This window comes from Carassius auratus, chromosome 1 (assembly GCF_003368295.1).
Source record: "Carassius auratus strain Wakin chromosome 1, ASM336829v1, whole genome shotgun sequence".
NCBI lineage: Eukaryota > Metazoa > Chordata > Actinopteri > Cypriniformes > Cyprinidae > Carassius > Carassius auratus.
The window spans coordinates 19,104,568-19,127,612 of NC_039243.1; the positions used below are offsets into that span (position 1 = coordinate 19,104,568).

Below are 23,045 nucleotides of genomic sequence, written 5' to 3' on the forward strand. Positions count from 1 at the left end.
TGTAAGGATTCCAAGATTATTTGTACCAAGAATAACAATATACATTTTAATAAAATTATAATTAAGTGCGGTTTAATGCACTTGACAGATTTACTTAATTTTTAAATGATATGTTTTATTCTGTTTTGACTTGCCATTTCAATACTACACTTCATTAAAATGTATGTGACCATTTAACCATTATCATGCAATATTGTATTTATCTTGTTTATCGGCCCTCATGTTGTTTGCCAGATCCAAACCAGATCCTACATGCCGTCATTGCCACACATGGCCCAGCTCTGGCTGAAAGGGTACATGCCATTGCCGACAGGAGGCAAGCAGTGCCACCTTGAGGCCACATGTGGGCCAAGTCCATTTGCTTTGTGGGAGGTTTGGAACAGCTTTAATTAAATTATGATAGAATTTTCATCTCAAACTATTCATTTAATTGTGAATTGTACTAGCAATTTCTGAGTGAAAATTGTTTTCTACACCAATTTAATTTTCTTTTTTTTTCAGTGTAGAAGAGCAAATTTAATATTTTGCTAAATTAATACTAATATTCAGATTTTTCTTGTGAGAAAAAGACTCCAGTAGTCTCATATGTGACTCCTCTGAAGTTTCGGAGCTCAGTGGCATCACTATATACCCTCAGATTTTGTACATGCTAATGGCAATTACCGTAATTTTACTGTAGTAACAATTGGCTAAATATAGTATGGCATTTTGATGGAAACTGATTTCTATTGTAAAGGTTTGTGTTTTCCTCATTAGTTCAAGTTTCGTGAGCAAGTGTTCTTCTGAATTGTAACCTTTGTTAGTGTTCCCGCTGAGTTGCAGGCAGGGAACAGAACCTTCCAGATGCTCCCTGATTGACATGAACACTGGGATGCTCAAGGAGGAAAAGAGTTTCTGGCTGTAAGTTTGCAAAATAATTAGCATTATTGATTTAAGTAGTGCTTTGCTTTTCCAAACCTCTTAGTATTAAGGACAACATGAAATCAAAACTGCAGGGGAACTTTTGCATGGACAAACATTGCTCACGCTGTTCTTAAGAGAAATCTAGTTTAGCAATGACACTGAATAAATTCTGGGTATTTTATTTTCTTCAGAGTCTACAATCCAGCACCTATTGAGAAGAGGCAGGGAACAGAACCTTCCAGACGCTTCCTGATAGACTTGAACACTGGCATGCTCAAACATGAAGTTTTAACAAGAGTTTCAGGCTGTATGTCTGCTAAGTTATTATTATTAATAATAATAATAATAATAATAATAATAATAATAATAATAATTTAACAAGGTTTTTTTTTTTTTCTGTCTACAATCCTGCAGCTTATGAGGTGAGGATGGGAACTCCTCTGGTGAATCCCAGAACCAGACAACTGCTGCCATCACTAACAGAGCTGCAGAGGAACACGGCTCCATCTGAGTTTTTCAAAACATGATATCAACAAAGTTTTAAGACCTGGAAGTTATTAAAAACATCTACCCTACTTGCTCTTTAGTAGGGTTTTTCCTAAAAATGTTTAATTCTGTCATAATTTCTTAATACACTTAGAAATAAAGGTAGAAAAAGGTAGTTTTCACAGCAGTGCCATAGAACCAATTTGAGTTTCCCAAAACTTTTCAGTGAACAGTACTGAAATAAATCATGTTAATTTATTATTATTATTTATTATTTTTTTATATAATGCAGTGGAAAGATTCCGTGAATGCAAGTACAGTTGATTGCGGTTTCATGCAATAAAAGTGTCATGCAATATTTGGACTGGCCTCACGCTTTATATCTATATTTACACACACACACACACACACACACACACACACACACATATATATATATATATATATATATATATATATATATATATATATATATATATATATATATATATTTACACACACACACACATATATTTATATATATATATATCATTAGTGACATATGGGACATATCACTTCTTGTTATTTGGAGTTTTATGAGAGTTGCTATATGCAACCTGCAGATAAGATGTCAGTGATCAATGACTGTTCAGTTAAATTATATGATAATTTACTGCTGACCTAATCTCAGTCCACAGCTTATTTTTGCACTACTTATGATGTGATAAACAATCCCATTATAATCAACGAAGAGACATAACATTTTAAGTATAATGCCTACTGCATCACATTTGATAAATGAATTTCCAAAGCTCTAAGTTGTGAAAAACCTGTTCAACATGCCTTCTGTTGCCTGACACTCCATAGATTTTAGCAAGTATAAGCCTTTTAGGACAATTGTAAAAACCTTCACTTTCCGACTGTGATTTATGTGCTTTATGAAGTAAAATCTTTACTGATTTTTATCAATTACACAAAATAACTTTTAGTTTGTTAGTAGTAATATTACAAGATGAAGTCCTAGTGGACTGAATCAAAATTAATTTCATCTTACTCACAATATCTGCTTTAGTGGATGAATCGGCAACATCAAAATTAATGTTACTTGGTACAACATTTTATATATGTATATATATATATATATATATATATATATATATATATATATATATATATATATATATATATATACACACACACACAAACACAAACACACACACACAATCCTTATTTTTTTACTTAAAACTTTACAATCTAGTAACATTAAACTTTTTTTTTTCATGTGTCCTCTAAACCATGTTTAGACTTTAGAATAAATGGCCAGATTAAGGCCTAAAAAAAAAAAAAAAAAAAAACAAGACAAATCTTACAGTTTTAAATAAACACAATGTCACTTCTTATTAAGTGGTACAGTATAGTATTATTAGTACAGTATTATTTATAGATAATATTAATAGATTACACTTTGTACAAACATTTGCAAATTAGTTCATAAAAGTTTAATTTAAACAATATATTCCGCTAGAATACTAAAACACAATCAGGGAGAATAGAGTATGGCTCAGAGATGGCACGTGATGGTCTGATGTGATCTCGTTGTTACTTATAACAATGACAATAAAGAACCTGAAATGAAATACAGTATAAGCGAGAGGGATCTTTTGTTAACTATTCAATGCAATAGATTTTTACATTTTGAACGTGCTGCCAGTGGCTTCCCCCGTCGCTGTCATTCGCTGCGGTGCCCGGAGGAAGTAGACGTCACTGAGGCTTTCTGGGATAGGCTACTTGCGGACTCGGAGTCAGACCCAGCAACAATCCTAGTGTGATGGAGACCGAAATAGAGCACATTTTCAGAGATTTTTTAATGAACAAGATTAAAGAAATAGAAGATGAAACTCAAGAAACCAGGTAAAATGTCAGATATTTTACTTGTGCCTTACTAGATCGCTTTTTATCATTATATCAGCTGTAGTTGTATTTGTCTTAGCCGGCTAGCTAAACATTAGCTGTAATAAATATATAGCACCTCTACGTCACCGCACAGAAACACAGTGTTGAAACGTTTTACGATTGTGCTGACACGAGGTAAACACGTATAATCTTACAAAAGTTACCATGGTAAAGTAGGGTTCGACTATACGTTAATCTACGTTAATCGTTTTTATAAGGATTTATGACGTCGTGACTTTTACAGCTCAAAATGGTTCATTCGTCTTTGTGTTCAGACATGCTAACACTACTGCTGTCAAGCAGTGCCAGAAATGTTTGTATTTATGTTATAGACCGTTTCAAAGACGCTGGAACGCTACTGCGCACGTCTGATCCTGAAGCATTTCCGGTAGCGCCATTTTTAAATCTCCGAGCTGTCGAAACAATCGCGTACATTTTAATTCTAACGAAAAGGCAACATTTGCGGTATTTGAAATAATAACACTAATCGGTGATCGGAATTACCCATTTAATGTGACTGAGGCGGAAACTTACAAAGAACAATACAAAGTAGTCTTTCGTACGGCTCTGATTGCTGCTGCGTGCGTGTGCACGAGAGACGGTGTTCTGTCGATGTAACATATTTTTCAGAATATACCGGAAGTTGAGTTTTATAGCGTAGTCTGTCAATTTAGCCTACTTTGTCTGTATTAAAAATAGTTATACAGGGGTATGCTTTTTTGATAGGCCCTGGTTTAATAAAAATACAGTTTATAAAGGGGTATGCTGTTTTGATAGCTCCTGGTTTAATAAAAATACAGTTTATTTATACAGGGGTATGCTTTTTCTGATAGGCCCTGGTTTTATACAAATAAAGTTTATGCAGGGCTATGCAGTTTACCCAGGGGGGCAGGGTTTCATTTTTTTTTGAAGCACCCCTGGGCGCCGCCATTGGCTAGCGGACCGCCACCTGCTGTTAGCATTCCATTGACTCCCATTCATGTTGTCGTCACTTTGACAGCGAATACCTTTACATCTGAGGCATTTAAAGACTCCATTTGTCCAATAATTATGTCTAAAGAAACACGAAAATGTGTAAAAGGCTCCATTACCTTGTATCTTACGTTATGTTCCCATAGAAGCAGTTTTTGTAAAAAATAGGCTAATGATTGCGTCATAACCAGCGACTCTCTGTCGCACAGTAGAGAAATTACTGTATGGACAGGAGGAGAAGCTCGCAGGCAATCTTTTACTGTCTATGAGGCTTTTGGGGGGACATGGAGGTGTAAAGTCAAGGGAGATAATTAATACTTACCAAAATTTGCTCCTGTTCACGCTTGCCTTTTCTTACAAGATTTGGTGGGTGATTCAGATTTCCTTTGGCACAGCGATTAGAAGACTTACAGGTTGCTCACGTGACATCTAAGTCATCAAGCTCAGTTTGAGTCTGCGCATTATGCCCGAATCCCAGGAAGTGCATGCTTCTAATTGACTTCATTTTTCTGATTTGAATCAGAGACAGTTTATAAGAGACATGTCACTTCCTCAATCCTCAACACACACACACACACACACACACACACACACACACACACACACACACACACACACACACACACACACACACACACACACACACACACACACACATATATATATATATATGTATGTAAGGAAAACCCGTAACGGCAAAGATGGCGGTTGTGTGCACATGTCCCGCCCCTCCCGCTGGAAAGCCAATCATCTGCTTTTAACAGTCAAGCCGGCAAACATTTAAGCCTATCGTCTGGGTCCACTGATGTGTGTGCACAGTTGAGGAACCCTTGCGCATGCGTAGTAAAGGTATAACCTGTGGGGAAAAAGGCATTTTAAACCTTATTTTGGGGCAAAGTCATCAAATTTTTTCAGCGATGTTTATCATATTTCACTGCTGTTTCTATACATGCTGTTTTTATGTCCCGGTGACCTGTGAAAGTGCAGTTCTGACTCTCTGCCCATTCATTTAGATAGGAGCTGGTCTTGTTAGTCTGAAATAGCTGCCCGGAGGCGTTGCCAAGATGGCGGCCGAGTGGTACGACTTGCCTGAAAGGACTTTGGTTGAATCCAAAGTCCTGTGTCCATTTCTTTTACTGTCTATGGGTTTACCGCTTGTACTCTTAGGTATGCTGAAATGTTTAAAATATAACGCATGCGCATTAACCAAAGGTATCCCATTCTGATGGAAATAATTTTCCCATGCTCATCAAGGCTGCATTTAATTGATCAAAAATTCACTGTCTGATGTTTTAGTGCACTTCCTGCAAATATGGAAGAATAAATGGCCACTTAAATAAATTTGTCACATGATCAAAGCAGTTTATTTCTTGTTTGCACCATGAAAGGATGATTGCATCAAACATCCAAAATTAAGAAAAGTATGTAAACATAAATATATGATCAAGATTTTTGGTACACATTCTTTTGGGTGTCTAGTATTAATATATGAATTCACATATTCAGTTTTGTTGAGTGTGGTCCTTGAAGGAGTAAACATTTTTTAATTTAAGTTTTTTCAAAAAATAATTATTGATATTTCAAAGGATTCCTAATGACACATAATTTGGATATTTTGGTGTATGAGCAAAAAATTGGGATTAAACAGGTTAATATGCATTAAAATATAATTTATTTCTGTGGTCAAAGCTGAATTTTCAGCATCATTACTCCAGTCTTCAGTGTCACATGATCCTTCAGAAATCATTCTGAAATGCCGATTTATTATCAGTGCTGGAAACTGTTGTGCTGCTTAATATTTCTGATATAATTTTAGGATTTTTGAAGAATAAAAGAACAGCATCTATTTAAAATAGAAATGTTTTGTAACAACATGCATTTCTGTTTAAAAGTCTGGGGTCATTTTTTATTATATATATATATATATATATATGTATGTATATATATATATATATATATATATATATATACACACACACATTTAAATTAATTTAAAAAGAGTGATAATAAAGACATACTGTTAGAAAAGATTTCTATTTTCTGAAAAACCCTGCAGGATTCAGTCAGTCAATCCTGTATAAAGTTACCTATCACAGGTTCCAGAAAAAATATTAAGCAGCACAATTGTTTCCAATACGGACAATAACAAAGTATCAAATCAGCATATTAAAATGATCAATGAAGGATCATGTGACACTTAAGACTGGACTAAAAGCTGATGAAAATTCAGCTTTGAATCACAGAAATCAATATAAAGAATATTAAAACAGAAAACCATTATTTTAAATTGTAATAATATTTCACAAAATAACTGATTTTGTCTGTATTTTTAATCAAATTAATGGAGGCTTGATGAGCATAAGAGACTCCTTTCAAAAACATTAAAAATAGTAATGTGTCCAGAAATTTGACCAGTGCTGCATATACACAAAAGACATCATCTCGCTGTTTCCAGCAAATTTATTAACATGTGATTAATATCAAATGCAGCAGGCTGGCCATGAGCAGCTATAAGTATTACATTGCCATTCATCCTCAGGTTCTCAGACATATCTGTGTGTTCATATAGTCACATGTGGTTTGGCACAGCAGGACAACCAGTTGTCCTTCTTGTCTTCCTGTAGCACTTCCTAAAGTCTCTCCGGTGCTTTCCTAAAAACAAACGTAGAAAAACAGTTATTTAATGCACAATATTTATAAACAATACTATAATTTTTGAATTCATCAGTACATGTTGGAATTAACATTAGTCAAGCATAATGAATGATGAAAAATGTAAACTACTGCAGTTAATGGTTTAACTATTCAACATTCAAGTTTACAGTAACGTATATATTTCTATAACATGTTACCCATATGAATTTATGATTATTAGGATTGCTAGACAACTAATGTGAACTCATATTTAATTCTAGCCCACATTAACGCTTGGCAATAAAACAGAAATAAAAACTTGGCCTTTTTCACACACACACACACACACACAAAAAAGAATCAAACCTATACGCACATGTGTAAACAATGATGAAAGCACAATTTTGCATTATACTTGAGGAGATAACGTAAATAAATATAAAGAATCAAATGGAAAACAAAACAACAACTACATTTCCTTACCTGAATCGAAATGTGCGCTGTAGATTTAAATGCCCTGATATACTTCGAACGAAATTGAAGAACGAACTGATGTCATCTCGAAACAAAATCAGGTTCGAAACAACATCTGACTGCAGCAAAATTTCTGGGGGAGTTTTTCTGGCTCTTAAACACCTTTGAGTTTTTGGGTCTGTGGCGGTTCTGCAGTCGGTGAGTGTGTTCTGAATTTCTTTGACGTGCATTTTTTTATTTTTTTTTTCAAATCCTTTCTCATTCAACGTAGGTCAGACAAGAGAGAACAATATCTCCAGCCTAGTCAATAGCAACATAAATACACTGGAGTGTACAAATATATCCGCACCTGTACGATCGCCTAGCAGAGAGATTTTAAAGATTCAGAGAAAGCATTTAATTCCTAGAAAGTAATTGCAACGAAGCTTGGTGTCGACGACCATGAGTTATGCAAAAAGTGATGCAGAGAAACATCCTAGACAAGTTTTCAAAAGCCATGAAAGGAAAGAGTAAAGATTAAAGGTAGCAAGTACCAAATACATGTGTTTTAAATAAATGTTAAACCATACTGATGCTGTTGTTCTTTCAATAAGCGAATTTAAAGGGTATATATATAAATGAAATGCCAAACTGGCATTTCACTGCTGGAATCCATGTGTGTTTTTTTTTTTTTTTCCGGAAATCTAAACCCTTTATGGTCCGATTATTTATAAATTAATGTTAGTTCCAGGTCAGAGAGAGCACCCATCCACCATGTAATGATGATCTAATTTTAGAAATTTTAAACAGCAGGATTAAATACATTTTCGTAATCCCACTCTGCATCAAGCGCCTGCCACTATTGTTTTGAATACGCTCAAACACTAACCGGAAACATCCAAGGAACAAAGACGTCACTTCTTTGAATCGCCGAATATCCGTTGAAATGGTCTGTATTTAATTTGGAACTATTTTAAAACAACTGTGTCTATTTAAACATTCTTAAATGAGCCCATATTAATTAAAAGACTACTAATATACTATAGATCTTGATGTACTCCTAGTTATTTGTCATCACAACAACATGACATGAAGGCAAACATTTCTGTAAATCTGCCTTAAAGGGATAGTTCACCCAAAATTGAAAATGTTGTCAGTTGTCATCGTTTACACTCAACCCCTAATGACGTTCCAGATCTGTATGAGTTTCTTTCTTCTGTTGACCACAAAACAAGACATTCTGAAGAATTTGGGTAACCAAAAAGTTGGCGGTAGCCACTGACTTCAATAGTATAAAAAAATAAAATAAAATAAAAACCTGGAAGTGAATGGCTAACATCAAATTATTTGTATAAGTTTATTCAAATAAAAATTACTTGACTTGGTTAGTACTTACCATTGTCATTTTGGTTAAGTGTCTGTACATAAAATAAATAATCTATATAAAGAAAAACAATGGTTTAAGTGTGTTAAATTAAAGATTACTTAAAAACACTTTTTTAGTAAACATCGGATCTGCTTTGGTTTCCTAGTATTCCTGAGAGTAAAAGATTACTTTGAATTCTGTTGTACATTGTGGATGACGGACACATGATTGGAACTTCACTCGTGAAATTTTATTTTTAATGAATGATGCAGTGTTTTTCCATTCAGTGTGAAAGATGAGCCACAGTCTGATCCTGTAAAGGAGACCAGAGAAGATGGACACAAGGAAGAACAAATGAACACATTAACAGGTTAGTCAACAATACATCTACATTCTTTATATTTTCTGATATATAATCTGTCGTTAATATGTGTTTGTCTTCATGGCAGATAATGTCGTGCACACTGACCTCCAAGATAATCATGGTCAAGAGGACACCAGCACTAAACACAGAAAAAGTAAAAAGCACAAAAAACACAAAAGTAAAAAGAAGAGAAAGAAACGCAAAGAAGGAAAAGACAGCAGCTCAGACACGGAGTCTGACAAAGAGATTCAAGAAAGGTGCAACACAGTTCTTTGTACTTAACTAAAAAACAAATAATGTTTGTATTAATTACCTTGAATTGAGGATACATTCTGTTTTAAAAGTTTATTTACAAAATGTTAAAACTTAAAATTTGTGTTAGTTTATCGGGTAAAAGTCTTTATTCTTAAATTTTGATCATGTATATCTTCGAGTCAAGCACCACTAAAATGTTTGGGACTATTCAAATGAATTAAAAATGAAAGTAATGAATGTAAGTGGGTTTGATTTTAATTTCATTTTGTCGTTTTTGCTAATCTGCTGTTGTTGTTGTTTTTTTTCTTTAATGGCTTTTGTCTAAAGTGGAAAGAAAAAGAAGAGCAAGAAAAAGAAAAGAAGCAAAGATGCAGACAAACCAAAGAGGTCTGGCTCACGGTCCGAAAGCTCTTCAGCATCTGGTTCTGAATCTGAGTCTGAATCGAAACCTTCTAAAGAAAATACAAAGTCCTCTTCAGCAGATAAGACTTCAAAGTCTGAGCTCAGAGACACATCTGGTGTTGGTAAACCTCAGGAGTTGCCTGACATTATTCCCAAGGTGGAGAATTCGGTCCACAAAAGCACAGAGATGGAAAGGACAGAGGAAAAGAAAAGAAGTTCCTGTAGGACATCTAAAAGTAAAGAGAGATCTAGAGGAAGACGAACCAGATCAAGATCACCCAGACGAAAGTCAGAGCGCAGGTCAAGATCCCCAAAACGAAAACCGTCGACCTCTCGCTCTAGAAATAGCTCAAAAAAGAGGTCTCCTCAACAGAGAGAGAAAAGCAGATCGAGGTCAAAGAGACACAACAATCGGTCCAGATCTCATTCTGTCAGAAGAGGCAGACATTCAAGATCTAGGTCACGCTCCAGATCAAGGTCTGTTGTTATCTCAAGGAAGAACAGAAGGTCCACATCAAAATCTAGGTCTCGCTCACCACAGCATAGACACCATTCAAGGAGTAAGTCTCAGTCCAGAACAAAACCTTCAGAATCAAGGTCCATTTCGAACTCAAGGTCTGATCTAAAACTGGAAACCGAATTGATTACGAAGGATATAGATCCAGCAGTTGACAATAGTAAGAGTTGTGAAACGCAAACAAATGTGTCTCTAAACACAACTGAGAATGGAAAAGATCCAACAGTGACTGTGATATCTGACACCAAGTTATCTGAAACTGCATCGAACGTCTCAAGTTCTGGTTTCAGTCCAGTTGTTGTCAAAGGATCTTGGCGACCAATTCCCTTCTTGGCACAGCCATCTGAGACCACATCTTCACAAAAATGTGTTAAACCTGAGGTGCCTTTGGAAGTGACCAATGTATCTGAAGAACCTTCTGTATTCCCGACTGTTAAGCCAAAAGATTCAGAGGGTGCTGCCAGTCCTGAGAAGAAAGAAACCAATGTTAATCCAAAAACCATTGAAGAAACATCAGTGGTGAAGAACTCAATGTCACCATCCCGATCTCCCAGTCAAAAAATATCTGCAAGTTCCAAAGTAGCTGCACAATCCGGATCAAAGTCATCATCAAAAAAAAAGTCTAGGTCGTCTTCACAGAAGTCTCGCTCACCCTCTGAAAGAAAATCGCACAAGTCTAGACCAATGAGCAAGCACTCAAAATCAAGGTCGCCTAAAAAGAAGAGGTCGAGATCTCATTCACAAGGCCGTCGGAGGAAATCTCGAACTCCAGACAGAAACAGACGTTCAAAATCAAGAAAGAGGTCAAGCTCACGTTCGAGGAGGAGATCCCGATCTGGCTCGCGTCAGAGAAGAGCTTTCGGAAGCCGGACACTAAATCAGCGGGACAGATGGAAACGAGAACCCAGTCGCTCTCCGGTCCTCATTCTCCGTAACAAAAGATCGACGTCCAAAACTCGACGCAGCACCAGCAAGACGCCTCCACGTCTTACAGAACTTGGTATGAAGAAACTTTGAAATTATTTTCATTGCTTGTACAGCAGCACTCTAAAGTCCAATTCAAAGAACACATTTCTATCGTAATATATTTTAAAATATAATTTATCTCTGTGATTTTAATTACTCTTCCATAGTCTTCCATATCACACGATCCTTCATTTTAATATGCTAATATAACAGCATTTATTTGAAATCAGTCAATCATTTATAACATCATGAATCTGATTACTGTCAGTTTTGAAGAATTTAATGCATGATTGGTAAATAAAAAGTATTAATTTCAGTACAAAATGTTAATGTTGAATGTTGAAAACAGTTTTTGCTGCTTTATATTTTAGTAGAAAACTGATACAGAGTTTTGGGGAGAGTATGATTAAAAAATGAATAAATGGACAACAAATTAACACACATTTAGCAAAGATGCATTAAAATGAAAATATCAGTAAATGTCAGTAAATAAATTTATAATTTAACAAAAGATTTCAGTTTCAAATAAACAGATTTTTTAAACTTTCTATGCATATAGGAATCTTTAGAAAATATTAAGCAAAATAAAAGTTTTCAACATTGATAATAAGAACCTTTAATAGCTATACACCGATAACAAATGATGATAACTAAGCAGCAAATCAGCAAATTAGAATGATTTCTGAAGGATTGTGACACTTAAGACTAAAGTAATGATGCTGAAAATTCAAGTTTGAATCACAGAAATAAATTACATTTTAAAATAAATATTTCATTATTGTTTTTATTATATTTTTTTGTTCAAATAAATGCAGCCTTGATGAGCATAAGAGGCTTCTTTTAAAAACATTAGAAATCCCTATTATCCTAAACATTTGTCCAGTAGTGTATGGTGCATTGGTCTTGACTTAATCTTTTTTTTCCCCAGATAAAGAGCAGTTGCTGGAAATAGCGAAGGCTAATGCTGCAGCTATGTGTGCCAAGGCCGGCATGCAAATCCCGGAGAGCCTCAGGCCCAGAGCTGCTCTTCAACTCCCCTTGCCAATCCCAAACTCCACATCCTTGTCTTTATCCTTCCCAATGATGTCAAACATGACTATGAACGCTGCTATGGCTAGTATGAGTGCCGCCACCATGACCGCTGCTTTGTCCAGCATGGGTGCTTTGGCTTTTTTGCCACAAATGGCACCATTACCCACAATCGTCAACAAGCCACCGTCTTCGAACACACAGAATCTCGCCAATATTGAAGAAGCTAAAAAGAAAGTTGCAAAGCAGGCGAACAGCTTCAGTATTAAAGAGCTAACAGAGGTAAGGGTTGTGCATGTGCTTGCACTTTGGTGTTTTAATTGATCTGCATTGAATCAACACTTTATTTAAACTTTCAGAGATGCAAAAAGATAGTAGATAGTAAGGAAGAGATGGCCATCGCAAAACCACATGTGTCAGACGATGAAGAGGATGAAAGGCCATTCGGAGCGTCCCTTAAGGAGCATAAGGGCATCGCGTTCAGTCTCAGTGTAAGTGTCTCTCTTTTTCACATCACGGTTATATCACTGCGCATACTTTTGTTTAGGGATTTGGTTAAATCATATCACAATTCAGAGTGTATTAAACTTGGAACACGCTGTTTGTGTTATAAACATGAATTTTACTCTGGATTATACAGGTTGTTGAGGTAGGCTTTTACTTTTCCTAAGCCTCTTTCCAAATCGTTTGATTTTGGTTCATTCACACTTCCAGAGATTTTCCAGAATCTGTGCCATGATCAACTTGTTTAGTTTTTTTTTATTTATTTAGACAATATATAGAATATAATTATAATATGGCCTGAATTTTTATATTATTGTGTCCCTATTTTGCAGTAACCGTGTTCCCATACGCCCCCTTTTCCTTCAGAACACCTCAATAAAGCCATCCATCCGAACCGATGTGACGTTTGCTAAGGAGTTCCCAGTGTCTTCCGGCTCGCAACACAGGAATAAAGAGCCTGATGGTGCATATGGTGAATGGGTATCAGTCAAAAAGAAAACAGAAAAGCCATCTGCTTCAGGTTCTTCTGGGACTGAGAAAACTACCAAGGACAATGATAGTGTCTTTCCTGAAGCACCTTCTCAGGTAAGTGTTTAACTTTTAAAAATCCAATTCATCTCAAATAAGTCTTGTGTTCCACTCGTATAAGCTCTTGTCTTTTGTCTCTAGCCTGTGGACATCACGTCGGCTGTCAGTGAGAGAGCGGTTGCCCAGAAGAGACTGGCCGAAAACCCTTTTGACATCAATGCCATGTGCATGCTGAATAAGGCTCAAGAGCAAGTACGTTTCCTCTTTTAGACATTGGGTTTTTAGAAAGGCATCATGGTCCTTAAATCAAGTTTTAATGAAATGCTTCACTGAAAAATCTAATTTTAAGCTACTAGTATTAATGTAACATTATTGTTATTGTATTGTATTTGTATTTATTTATTTGATGTTGGAAATAAAACAGAAATAAAATAAAATGTAAATATTAGGTGAAAAACGTGAAGTACTAAGTATTAAAACTTCTAAAACTTGAAGTTGTTTTACTGAAACTAAAAAAAAAAATGTAAATCTTTAAAAATGAATCAAAATGACAAAAGCTCATAATGAAATTGCATAAACTTAACCTTAAATCAAAATGAAAACTGAAAATATAAAAATAAAGGCTCTTTGAAAAAAAAAACCCTAAATATAATAGTATTCAAATAAAATTACATGTAAAATTAAATTTATTTTACTAAAATCAGAAAATATAAAAAATTAACGGTTATTCAAACTGTAAGTGATATAACTACTACTTTCTTTGTTTGCCTCTTTAAGAAGAATCACTTTATGTATTCCTCAATTTTAAGTCGCTTTGGATAAAAGCGTCTAAAAATAAATAAATAAAAGCGTTTTCATCATATTCAAACTTAAAATCAGCAGGCTTTTATTTTGGTGGGTATATGCGCTTCTGGATTTAGCACCGCTGCTGATTAGAGAGCATAAATGGATGATATTCTGCATTGTGCTTTGAAAACGGCATGGCATAGCCTAAATGTATAATTTCAGGTTGAAAATAAAACTTTTATAGTACAGTTTGTGAATTTTTTTGTTTGTTTTTTGTCGTGCATGCGGACCTGCAAACCACTTATGTGCACTCCGGCTATAATGGTAATTAACAATAATAGAAAATATAAATCTTAGATGAAAAACTTAAATTAAAATTGACATTAAAAAAAGTGCTGACATACTAAAATGACTAAAACTGAAATAAAAATAAAGGTATATTAAAAAATAAAAGAGAAAATATGGAAAAGTTACAAAATAAAAATGACAAAAGCACATAAAATTGTTTAAACTTCCAGTTAAAATTGGGGAATATATAAATAAAAACTAATTTGAATATTAATAAATATTCAAATATTGTATTAGTATAAATAATACTAAAATAACACAGAAGAGTGGTGCTCTCAGATCAATTTCACATGTTTTGTCACATTTCCCCCACAACAGTGCAGAACATATGAACTGCATGAATTCTGCACTAGCCTAGATTTGAGACTTTATTCCATATTTCCTGATTTTTCTAGCTCACATCTGGTTATTAATGTTCGCAGGTTGATGCATGGGCCCAATCCAACACGATTCCAGGCCTCTTCACAGGCTCAACAGGAGCTCAAGTGCTCTCCTCTGATGAGCTCTCTAACAGCGGCCCGCAAGCGTGGATTAAGAAGGTAAAGCCATGAGTCGACGGCATCACTCATACAATGATGTCACACATATATTGTGCTCGATGGTTTGTGTTTTGCATCGCACATGTGTGTTAAATTTCCTAGAATCAAAGTACACGTCATTTCCTCATGCACATTGGCAAAGTACAGTCAGACCCTTTTGACTTGTGCTTAATTTAGATTTACACTCTTCTGGCCCATGGAGGGTAAAATAGATCCTGGAATGCTCAAAATACCCATCATCCCCTCTTATAATATTTCATATACGGAAGAATTGTCATCTGTAATGACTTTGCCAATTGGTGTACCCAACTTCGTTATTCAGACCGCACTCCGGTCAGTCGCACCATGATAATCTGTTTTTTAATGTAATAAGCATTGATTTGGGACCGAAGATGGCGTCAAGGTATCCATGGAAATGGTCTTGCCAAAAGACAGCCCAGAGCAGTGTTTACTGACGTCATTATGCTTTATCAGCTGGAAGAAAGAGTAAGTGCAAATATTTGCTCGTATCACAATGTTTTGAGGTTCTCTGATTAAACCCGCCAGCAGTTGTACGGGTATACCACTTGTGCACAGTCATGCAGATATTTTAGATCTGAAATTCTGTCATAGTAGATGCATTGATGGATAGGCAGTGCATCTCATAATACTCCCCTAAAAGTGTCTTTTGAGAGAGGGGAGGAAGGAAGGAAGAGGATGTGAAGTAGGTTTCTCCGCCCCTCCTCTGAATGACCAATGATTAAAGACATTCACATCAGGATTCAAATTTGGATTGGAAGAGCCATTTTTGGAAAATAGCCAATGTATGCACACCTGTGACCACACTTTTGCGCCATGAACAGCCTACAGTTAGATTAGTGACCTGTAGTAATGTACACTATTGTTCAAAAAGTTGGGGTCGGGTTTGAAAGAAATCTGTTCTGCTCGGCAAGGAATATTTATTTGAACAAAATTACAGTAGAAATTGCGTCACTTTTGATCAAATGAATGTGTCCTTGCTGAATAAAATATTAATTACTGACCCCAAATATTGAACAGTATGAAGCTATTCATTGAAAATTTGTGTATTATCGTATTGATGTTCATGTTACTTTATTAAAACAATCAATCTCTTGCAGTTGTATGTTATACTTATTCTAAGAGTTTTAAATGTACACAACACAAACCTTTCGATCAAAATGTACAAGTGTGATTTTAGCAGAGAGACTCATTTTCCTGAAGACTTTGGATGCTGACCGCTGTGTAATGCAAACCTTTACATTTAAGACCCGATAATCCCAGTTTTTATTTAGACTCGGGATGCTAACTAAATGCTAGCAAAATAGCTGGTCTATATTAAGAGAGACCAAAGCATTCACACAACCAAATATGTCTCAGGGCAGTGTTTCCAAAATGGCCAACTTTGACTCGATACGAGTCTCAATGAATCCTGGGATATGTTTGGAGCGCTCTCTTGACTTAAGAGCGAAATGTTCAAATCATACCAAAGCTTTTTTTTTTTTTTTCTGGTTTTTAGTCTAAAAATTACTTCTGCGTCAAAAGGGCCTGGTCGTGCACTAACCGCAGTCAAAACAATGTTTGCTCCTCTTGGGATCTGGCATCCAGTGGGTACAAAGTTGAAGCTCAATGGTGGGTTTGGGACACGGATGGACGAGGGGTGGGGGCTCACAGTTTGACCTGTGAACTCTCACCCCTCTGTATGGAAACTTGTTGCAGGGTCAGTCCTTGTAGCTGCCTTGTTGCCATGGTCACAGTCAGGCCCCTTCTGTTCACGTCAGATGCTCGGCCGATGATGGGGGCCTAGGTACGTACGTCCTCCAGCACCCTTCCTTCTATTCATGTGGATTTGTGTGTGAATTGATTTATTTCTGCCATGTCCTCCTGTTTGTTTACAGTGAACCGACTCAGAGCCTGAGATCTGTTGAGGATGGTATTATAGATGCTTTGTGCTATGTAAAAATTACACTGCCACTCAAAAGTTTGGAATCATGTTTGATGTTTTTGAAAGTCTTTGCTCACCAAGGCTGCATTTGTTTCATCAAAAAATACAGTAAAATTGTGAATTGTGAACCGTTTTCTATTTGAATGTATATATTTTATTCCTATGATGCAAAGTTGAATTTTCAGCATCATTACTCCAGTTTTCAGTGTCACCTCATCTTTGAAAAATCACTTTAATATGCTAATTTGCTGATTAAGAAACATTTCTGATTATTATCAATTTTTAAAACAGTTGTGCTGCTTCATATTTTTTTGTGGAAACCATGATACATTTTATTTTTCAAAATGGTTTGATGAATGGAAAGTTCAAAAGAACAGCATTTATGTGAAATAGAAACCCTTTGAAACAACATACAGTTTTAGATTCTGTTTTCCCTTAATAATAACAACCTTAATTTAAAAACTGCAGGTTGTGTTTACTTGTGTTATCTTTGACTAATATTTAAATTTGTTTGACGATCTGAAACATTAAAGTGTGAAAAACATGCAAAAAAAAAGCAACCAGGAAGGGGGCTAACACTTTTTCACACCACTGGAAATGTCTTCACTGTCAATTTTAATCAGTTTGCTGTGTCCATAAGATTTTTTTTTTTTATTTCATAAAAATATAAAGCAGCAAGATTGTTCTCAACATTAATATCACATTATATAAATGTTTCTTGAGCAGCAAATCAGCAAAGAATGATCTCTGAAGGATCACGTGACTACAGGGAATTCAACTTTGCCTCACAGAAATAAATTAAATGTTTAATTATATTAAAATAGAGAACGATCTTTATTGTAAGCAATTTTTACTGTATTATTTATCAAATAAATGCAGCACTGGTGAGCAGAAATGACTTCTTTCAAAAACATTTTCAAAAATTTAAATTATTCCAAACTTTGACCAATAGTGTTACATTATATATAATATATACTTATTTAATTATTTAGACCTGCTCCAGGTGAGAAATAAAGGATTCTACATGTAAACATTTCACACATTCTTAAACCACAAACTCACAAGGCTATTATATCTTATATTTTAATTTAAACACAGCTCCAGTTGCAGTGACGTGACCTTGTTGCTCTAAATGTGAGCGTATCATTCACTGCTTCCCGTTTCCCTTCGTTTGCCTCTCTCTGTCTGAATCTGTCCCATTCCATTCAGGACCAGTTCCTGCGAGCGGCGCCGGTCTCAGGTGGGATGGGGGAGTTATTGATGAGGAAGATGGGATGGCATTCAGGGGAGGGTTTGGGGAAGCACAGAGAAGGAACAGTGGAGCCCATCATTATTGACTTCAAAACGGACCGCAAGGGTAAGAAGAGGCTGTCCAGAAATCATTGAGTCATATCATCGTGACTGAGATCATAGTGCTGGATGCTTCTGTACATACAGGACTTGTAGCAGAAGGAGAAAAAACCCAGAAATCTGGCAACATTGTCGTGATGAAGGATCTTCTAGGTGGGTGTTTGGTACATCATTTTTTAGAAAATCATGTTCAAATGAGAGTATAAAATATGACCATCAGTCTTCTAAGGAATGTTTTTTCCAGAACCTGTCTTTACATGGCTTTACGTGGTTAAATCGGATGTTGAAGACGGAGGGAAATAACTGCTTGATAATCCTAAACCCTCTTGCAAATGTACAATTCATCAGGTTTATAGGAATTTGGGAATTATGTTTGTTCTGCAGGGAAGCATCCGGTATCCGCTCTTATGGAAATGTGCAATAAGAAGAAGTGGCCACAGCCAGAGTTTGTGCTGGTTCACCACAGCGGACCCGACCATCGCAAGAACTTTCTCTTCAAGGTTTGTGCTTAGTTTTAAAATGTTTATTTTAAATATAATTCTTATACTATTTTGCAGTAAAATAATGTAAAACACATTAAATGTAAAACCAGTAGTTTCAAATAAGTTGTGAATTTAGACATCACAATAATATAACTGAAACTAGGGCGGCATAATATTGATGAATAATAATAATAAAAGACATTGCAAAATTTAGTTTTTCTGTGATCTGAAAAAAAATCATTCTATGATTCAATCTGCATAGAAAATTATTTAAAAAATTACTTTACTACTGAAGACTATTTTGAGGCTTTTTGGGGCTGAACGGATAAGAAGAACTTGAAAAAGTTGTGTGTTCATACAGCTCAAACTATTTTCAGTAACCATAAAGTGAACTTAATCAAAGTCCCTTTAAGGTAAATCATTTCACTCTGCGGCCATCTTTGAAACGACAAAAACGGTCTCATAAATGTTGTTTCTTTTGCTCAAATATTGTTAAAAAAGCGTATTTTTCAGGTTATATCAGCCAATGCACATGCACAGTCCTAAGCAGACGTCTCGGATCACTGACTGTTTCTATAGAAACCGGGACTTCTAACGGTAGCTGCATTGATGCACTGTCTTTACCGAGAAGCGATTGGCTCTTCTACTCAGAAGGCGGGGCTTCATTTGATAAAGTTGCCATATTGCGCATTGTAATTTCCCCATGCAAAACTATTCAAGGGACATGTCTTGGTTATTCTATAGTCTTTGACTTAATCTCTGGTCAAGTTAATGCATTATTATCGTGTTAACGCATTAATTGATTTTACGCCAACAAATATTTTATCGCACATTAATGCAGTTTTTTTTTTATTATTATGAAAGTCCGTTGCTCACTGGTTCTGACTACACATAGAGACAAATCATGGGTCACAGGAGGGGATGCTCCCGATCAAATTATGTAAGCTGAGCATCAACATTCACAAATCATTGTCCATTGTTATTTTTAACAGAAAAGAATGAGCAAACGAGCTCCTAATCATGGCTTTATAAGTTGGAAATAAGATGTTTCCGTTAGGGGTGACCCTGAATAGTCGACGAATCTATGCTTTGATTCGAGGAGCCTTATTCGACTACCAATCTAACAGTCGAATATTCACGTGGTGTTATTGATTATGCCATTTTGACTATATGGGGGAGCTCAAGTGTCTGATTTAGGGGTGTAACGATTCACTCGTTTTCTCGATGCATCGATTACAAACCCTGTCGATTCATATGCATCGATCTTGAAACATGATTTTTGAATCGTGAATCGCCCGATCTTGAACAGCAATCGATTCAAAATGCTAAGAATCGAATGAATCGCGATTTGTATAGCGATTCAATGCTTTCAAAATGTATACACATTAAATTACTACACGCACAAATTAATGGAGACCTTGAAGAGTGTTCGTGAATCGTGCCTCTTATCTGTCCTTCACGCGCTCCACTGTTTACCGCCTGATGAGACTTGCTCTCGCGCTCCGTTCGTCTCTGACGCAGCTGACGTGTGATCTATAGGACTCGTGGCCAGTGCCGGAGCCGTCGACAGCTGTATTTATTGAATGGAATGAAAAAAAAATGAAGAAATGTAAGTGTCTAAATCATACGCACAGATCCATTGAATTATAAATGTTTTTAAACAATGCAGATGAACCGAATATACGAAGGAAACTTTTAAAATTAACCACAGCATTAACCTTGAAATAAGAGCGCGAGATTTATCTGATAATCAGATGCATGAAAGTAGTGTTTGTTTCATTAGCAAACAACACATCTGGCGCGTTTTCTCTCAGAATCATTCGCTGATGGAGAGGAAAAGTTAAATAGAGATGAAGACGTTTTCACAATGAAAGAGAAGCGATCTCGCTCTCATAGACGTGGCAGGCTATAACTGCAGCTAAACTGAATAAAAGCAGAATGAACTGATGAAAAAAAAAAAAACCCACAAACAATTTATGAATGATGCATTGCTAATTGAGATTTATTACAGTACAGAAACTATAAAGTATATTTTCTACCTTATTCTGTGCAGAAAATTTTAATAATTGCTAATTAAATGTAGCCTAGTATATAAAATATATATTATTATTATTATTATTATTATTATTATTATTATAAATGCTACATACATAAAATGATTGTATTTGATATTTCTGTCACTTCTGAAATTATGGCTACGCCCCTGGTGTGACAAAATGTTAGCTTATACATAATACTCTTTAAGCTCTTTTTTAAAAACTTGGCTTACATACATTTTTACATATGCCATGTCGCATCATTAAACTAGCATTTAACAATGGACAAAAGGTTTTTTGTTTTTTTTTTACCTATGGTTCTCTAAGCATAAATGCTACTGTAATTTGCCCCCTGACTAAGCATTTAAAGAATTTAGTAGAAGCATTTAAATAATCCCGTGAATGCACTTAAAGAATGCAGAATCTAATCGTTTTAATCGAATCGAATCAAATTTAATTGTGAATCGAAACGAATTGAATCGTTCTAAATTTGCTAAAATCGTTCTTGAATCGAATCGAAAGCCTATGAATCGTAATCGAATTGAATCGCTGCCTCTCCAAAGATTCAAAGCCCTAGTCTGATTTCATATAGAACTACCGGTTTTCTCCCAATAAGTTAATATACAGCCTATTATGATAAAGCTGTAAGAATCTGAAAAGAAAGAAGCTTTAAATTAATATTTTAAAGTGTGTGAATAAATGCAGCTGAATGTCTGACTTGACTCTTGTTAATGTATGTTGCCCCACCCCCAAACATATGATAGTCGATCAGTCGAATATCTGCAAAATTCAACACAGTGGAGGAATGTTTATTTATTTTTTATTTTATTTTTTATTAACGCAGTAACAAACGTCCCATTTACAATATATTGCTTTACAGATCTATCGATTTGTAAAAACTAGTACGAAGTCGCCGTTAGATAGCGTTAGAAATATTAATGCAATCATGCAGCATGTATCAGAAGATCTGGACTCTGGTGCGGTTAGCGCTCACACTCACTGATCTGTATATAACTGAACCACGGTCTGGCCCACCTCTTCCAACTGAGTCAGGTACTTCTAAACAGAACGATCACACTAGTCAAATGAACCGGGGGTTGGGGGTCGATCGTTCAGGTCTCTAATAGGAAGATGTCTGTTAGAATGTTATGATCAAGGCTCTGGACTCTGAACATAACTTGTTTTTCTATAACAAACTATAAAATATTTTCTATAAAAATGTTAATGTCCTGGCAGTGACAAATTGCTTGTTTTATATTTAATTTAATTACATAAATGTTATAAGTTGAGGTTTAGGCTACAATAAATATTTTAAATGCTACTATGTAAAAGGAAGCACCTTATTTCTTTAAAGTGTTTGCAAACCAAATGTTATTACACTTTTGTTCATATAGCAGTAGGCCTACTTTTAAATGTAAAAAGTGCACAATACACTTTTGAATACATTATTAGTTTTGTGCGTAACAATGCAAATAATTGCAATTAATCACAATTTTTAAAGATTATTGTTGCCCAGCAACAAATTTTTATTTTAATTAAAATAAAAATTTAATAAAATTATTTATATGGGTTTTTATATCTTATTTATATCTTGACTGAAAGTATTAAATACTGGTTTCACTAAATAATAGCTTTGAATCAGAGATTGTGCATTCAGCCCCAAATACATAGTTTTGTGTCAGTCAGATGTGTTTGTGTGAACAGGTGGTGGTGAACGGATGTGAATATCAGCCTCAGACTGCCAGTTCCAATAAGAAACATGCCAAGGCGGTGGCAGCCACAGTCGCACTGCAGGCCATGGGAGAGGTGGCAGGCGACGGTGTTCATACAGGCCCTGTGTTCACAGCAGCCACCAGCACATGATGCCAGCGCACAACACGCTCAGACACATTTGTTTGATTTAATTTCTCATGTTGTCCATTAAAGCAGTATCATCTTTCTGACATCTTTATTTTTTTTAACCTTGTCCCACTTGATTTGGTAAACTAATGGCCTTGATGACTATGTAGTCAACTGAGTTTAGCTCATGAAGATTTGTGTTTGATGCATTTGATCGAAGGGCTCCATTGTTTTAAACTTGTGTCAGCTCTTGTAAATGCGTCACGCATGCTCTATAACTCTTTTATCTTTATAAAGCCTTAAAGATTTACCTGCCCCCAGTCCATTGCATCTACGTCTTGTGTTCTGTTGCTGGCAGAGAACATGTTTTTGTGATGAAGCAGAATAAATGGAAAATCATTTCACAGGAAAA

General features: G+C 35.5%; 1 protein-coding gene and 1 long non-coding RNA gene across 11 annotated transcripts; one reads left to right on the forward strand and one right to left on the reverse strand.

The window, feature by feature from the left end:
- Nucleotides 1-2,661: 2,661 nt before the first annotated feature.
- Nucleotides 2,662-4,796, reverse strand: LOC113097432 (uncharacterized). 2 transcript variants are annotated; one of them, XR_003288887.1, is made up of 3 exons: nucleotides 4,616-4,796; nucleotides 3,061-3,188; nucleotides 2,662-2,994 (listed from the first exon to the last, which is right to left on the reverse strand). It is a non-coding gene; the product is annotated as an uncharacterized LOC113097432 (long non-coding RNA). The 2 variants fall into 2 exon arrangements; XR_003288872.1 differs by lacking the exon at nucleotides 4,616-4,796 and adding an exon at nucleotides 3,856-4,284.
- On the forward strand, nucleotides 3,105-23,045 carry LOC113096933 (protein SON-like). Of its 9 annotated transcripts, none has more exons than XM_026262177.1 (13): nucleotides 3,105-3,279; nucleotides 9,019-9,116; nucleotides 9,196-9,367; nucleotides 9,693-11,284; nucleotides 12,179-12,561; nucleotides 12,639-12,770; nucleotides 13,150-13,368; nucleotides 13,453-13,563; nucleotides 14,868-14,984; nucleotides 18,136-18,283; nucleotides 18,364-18,429; nucleotides 18,661-18,776; nucleotides 22,499-23,045. In XM_026262177.1, exons 1-13 carry the CDS (start codon nucleotides 3,197-3,199, stop codon nucleotides 22,655-22,657), a joined length of 3,396 nt encoding a protein of 1,131 aa, XP_026117962.1. In that variant the 5' UTR covers nucleotides 3,105-3,196; the 3' UTR covers nucleotides 22,658-23,045. The 9 variants fall into 9 exon arrangements, 7 of the variants coding, with proteins under 7 accessions (XP_026117962.1, XP_026118034.1, XP_026118211.1 ...); XM_026262249.1 differs by having other exon boundaries at nucleotides 9,034-9,116; nucleotides 22,499-22,735; XM_026262426.1 differs by lacking the exons at nucleotides 18,364-18,429; nucleotides 18,661-18,776; nucleotides 22,499-23,045 and adding exons at nucleotides 16,501-16,613; nucleotides 16,701-16,788 and having other exon boundaries at nucleotides 18,136-18,272.

Excerpts from the sequence above, each read along its gene's own strand:
- LOC113096933 (XM_026262177.1), top strand. The coding sequence starts at position 3,197 with ATGGAGACCGAAATAGAGCACATTTTCAGAGATTTTTTAATGAACAAG. Across the intron at positions 12,562-12,638 it reads GTATTAAAGAGCTAACAGAG|AGATGCAAAAAGATAGTAGA; the intron begins GTAAGGGTTGTG and ends TTAAACTTTCAG. Across the intron at positions 14,985-18,135 it reads CGCAAGCGTGGATTAAGAAG|GACCAGTTCCTGCGAGCGGC; the intron begins GTAAAGCCATGA and ends CATTCCATTCAG.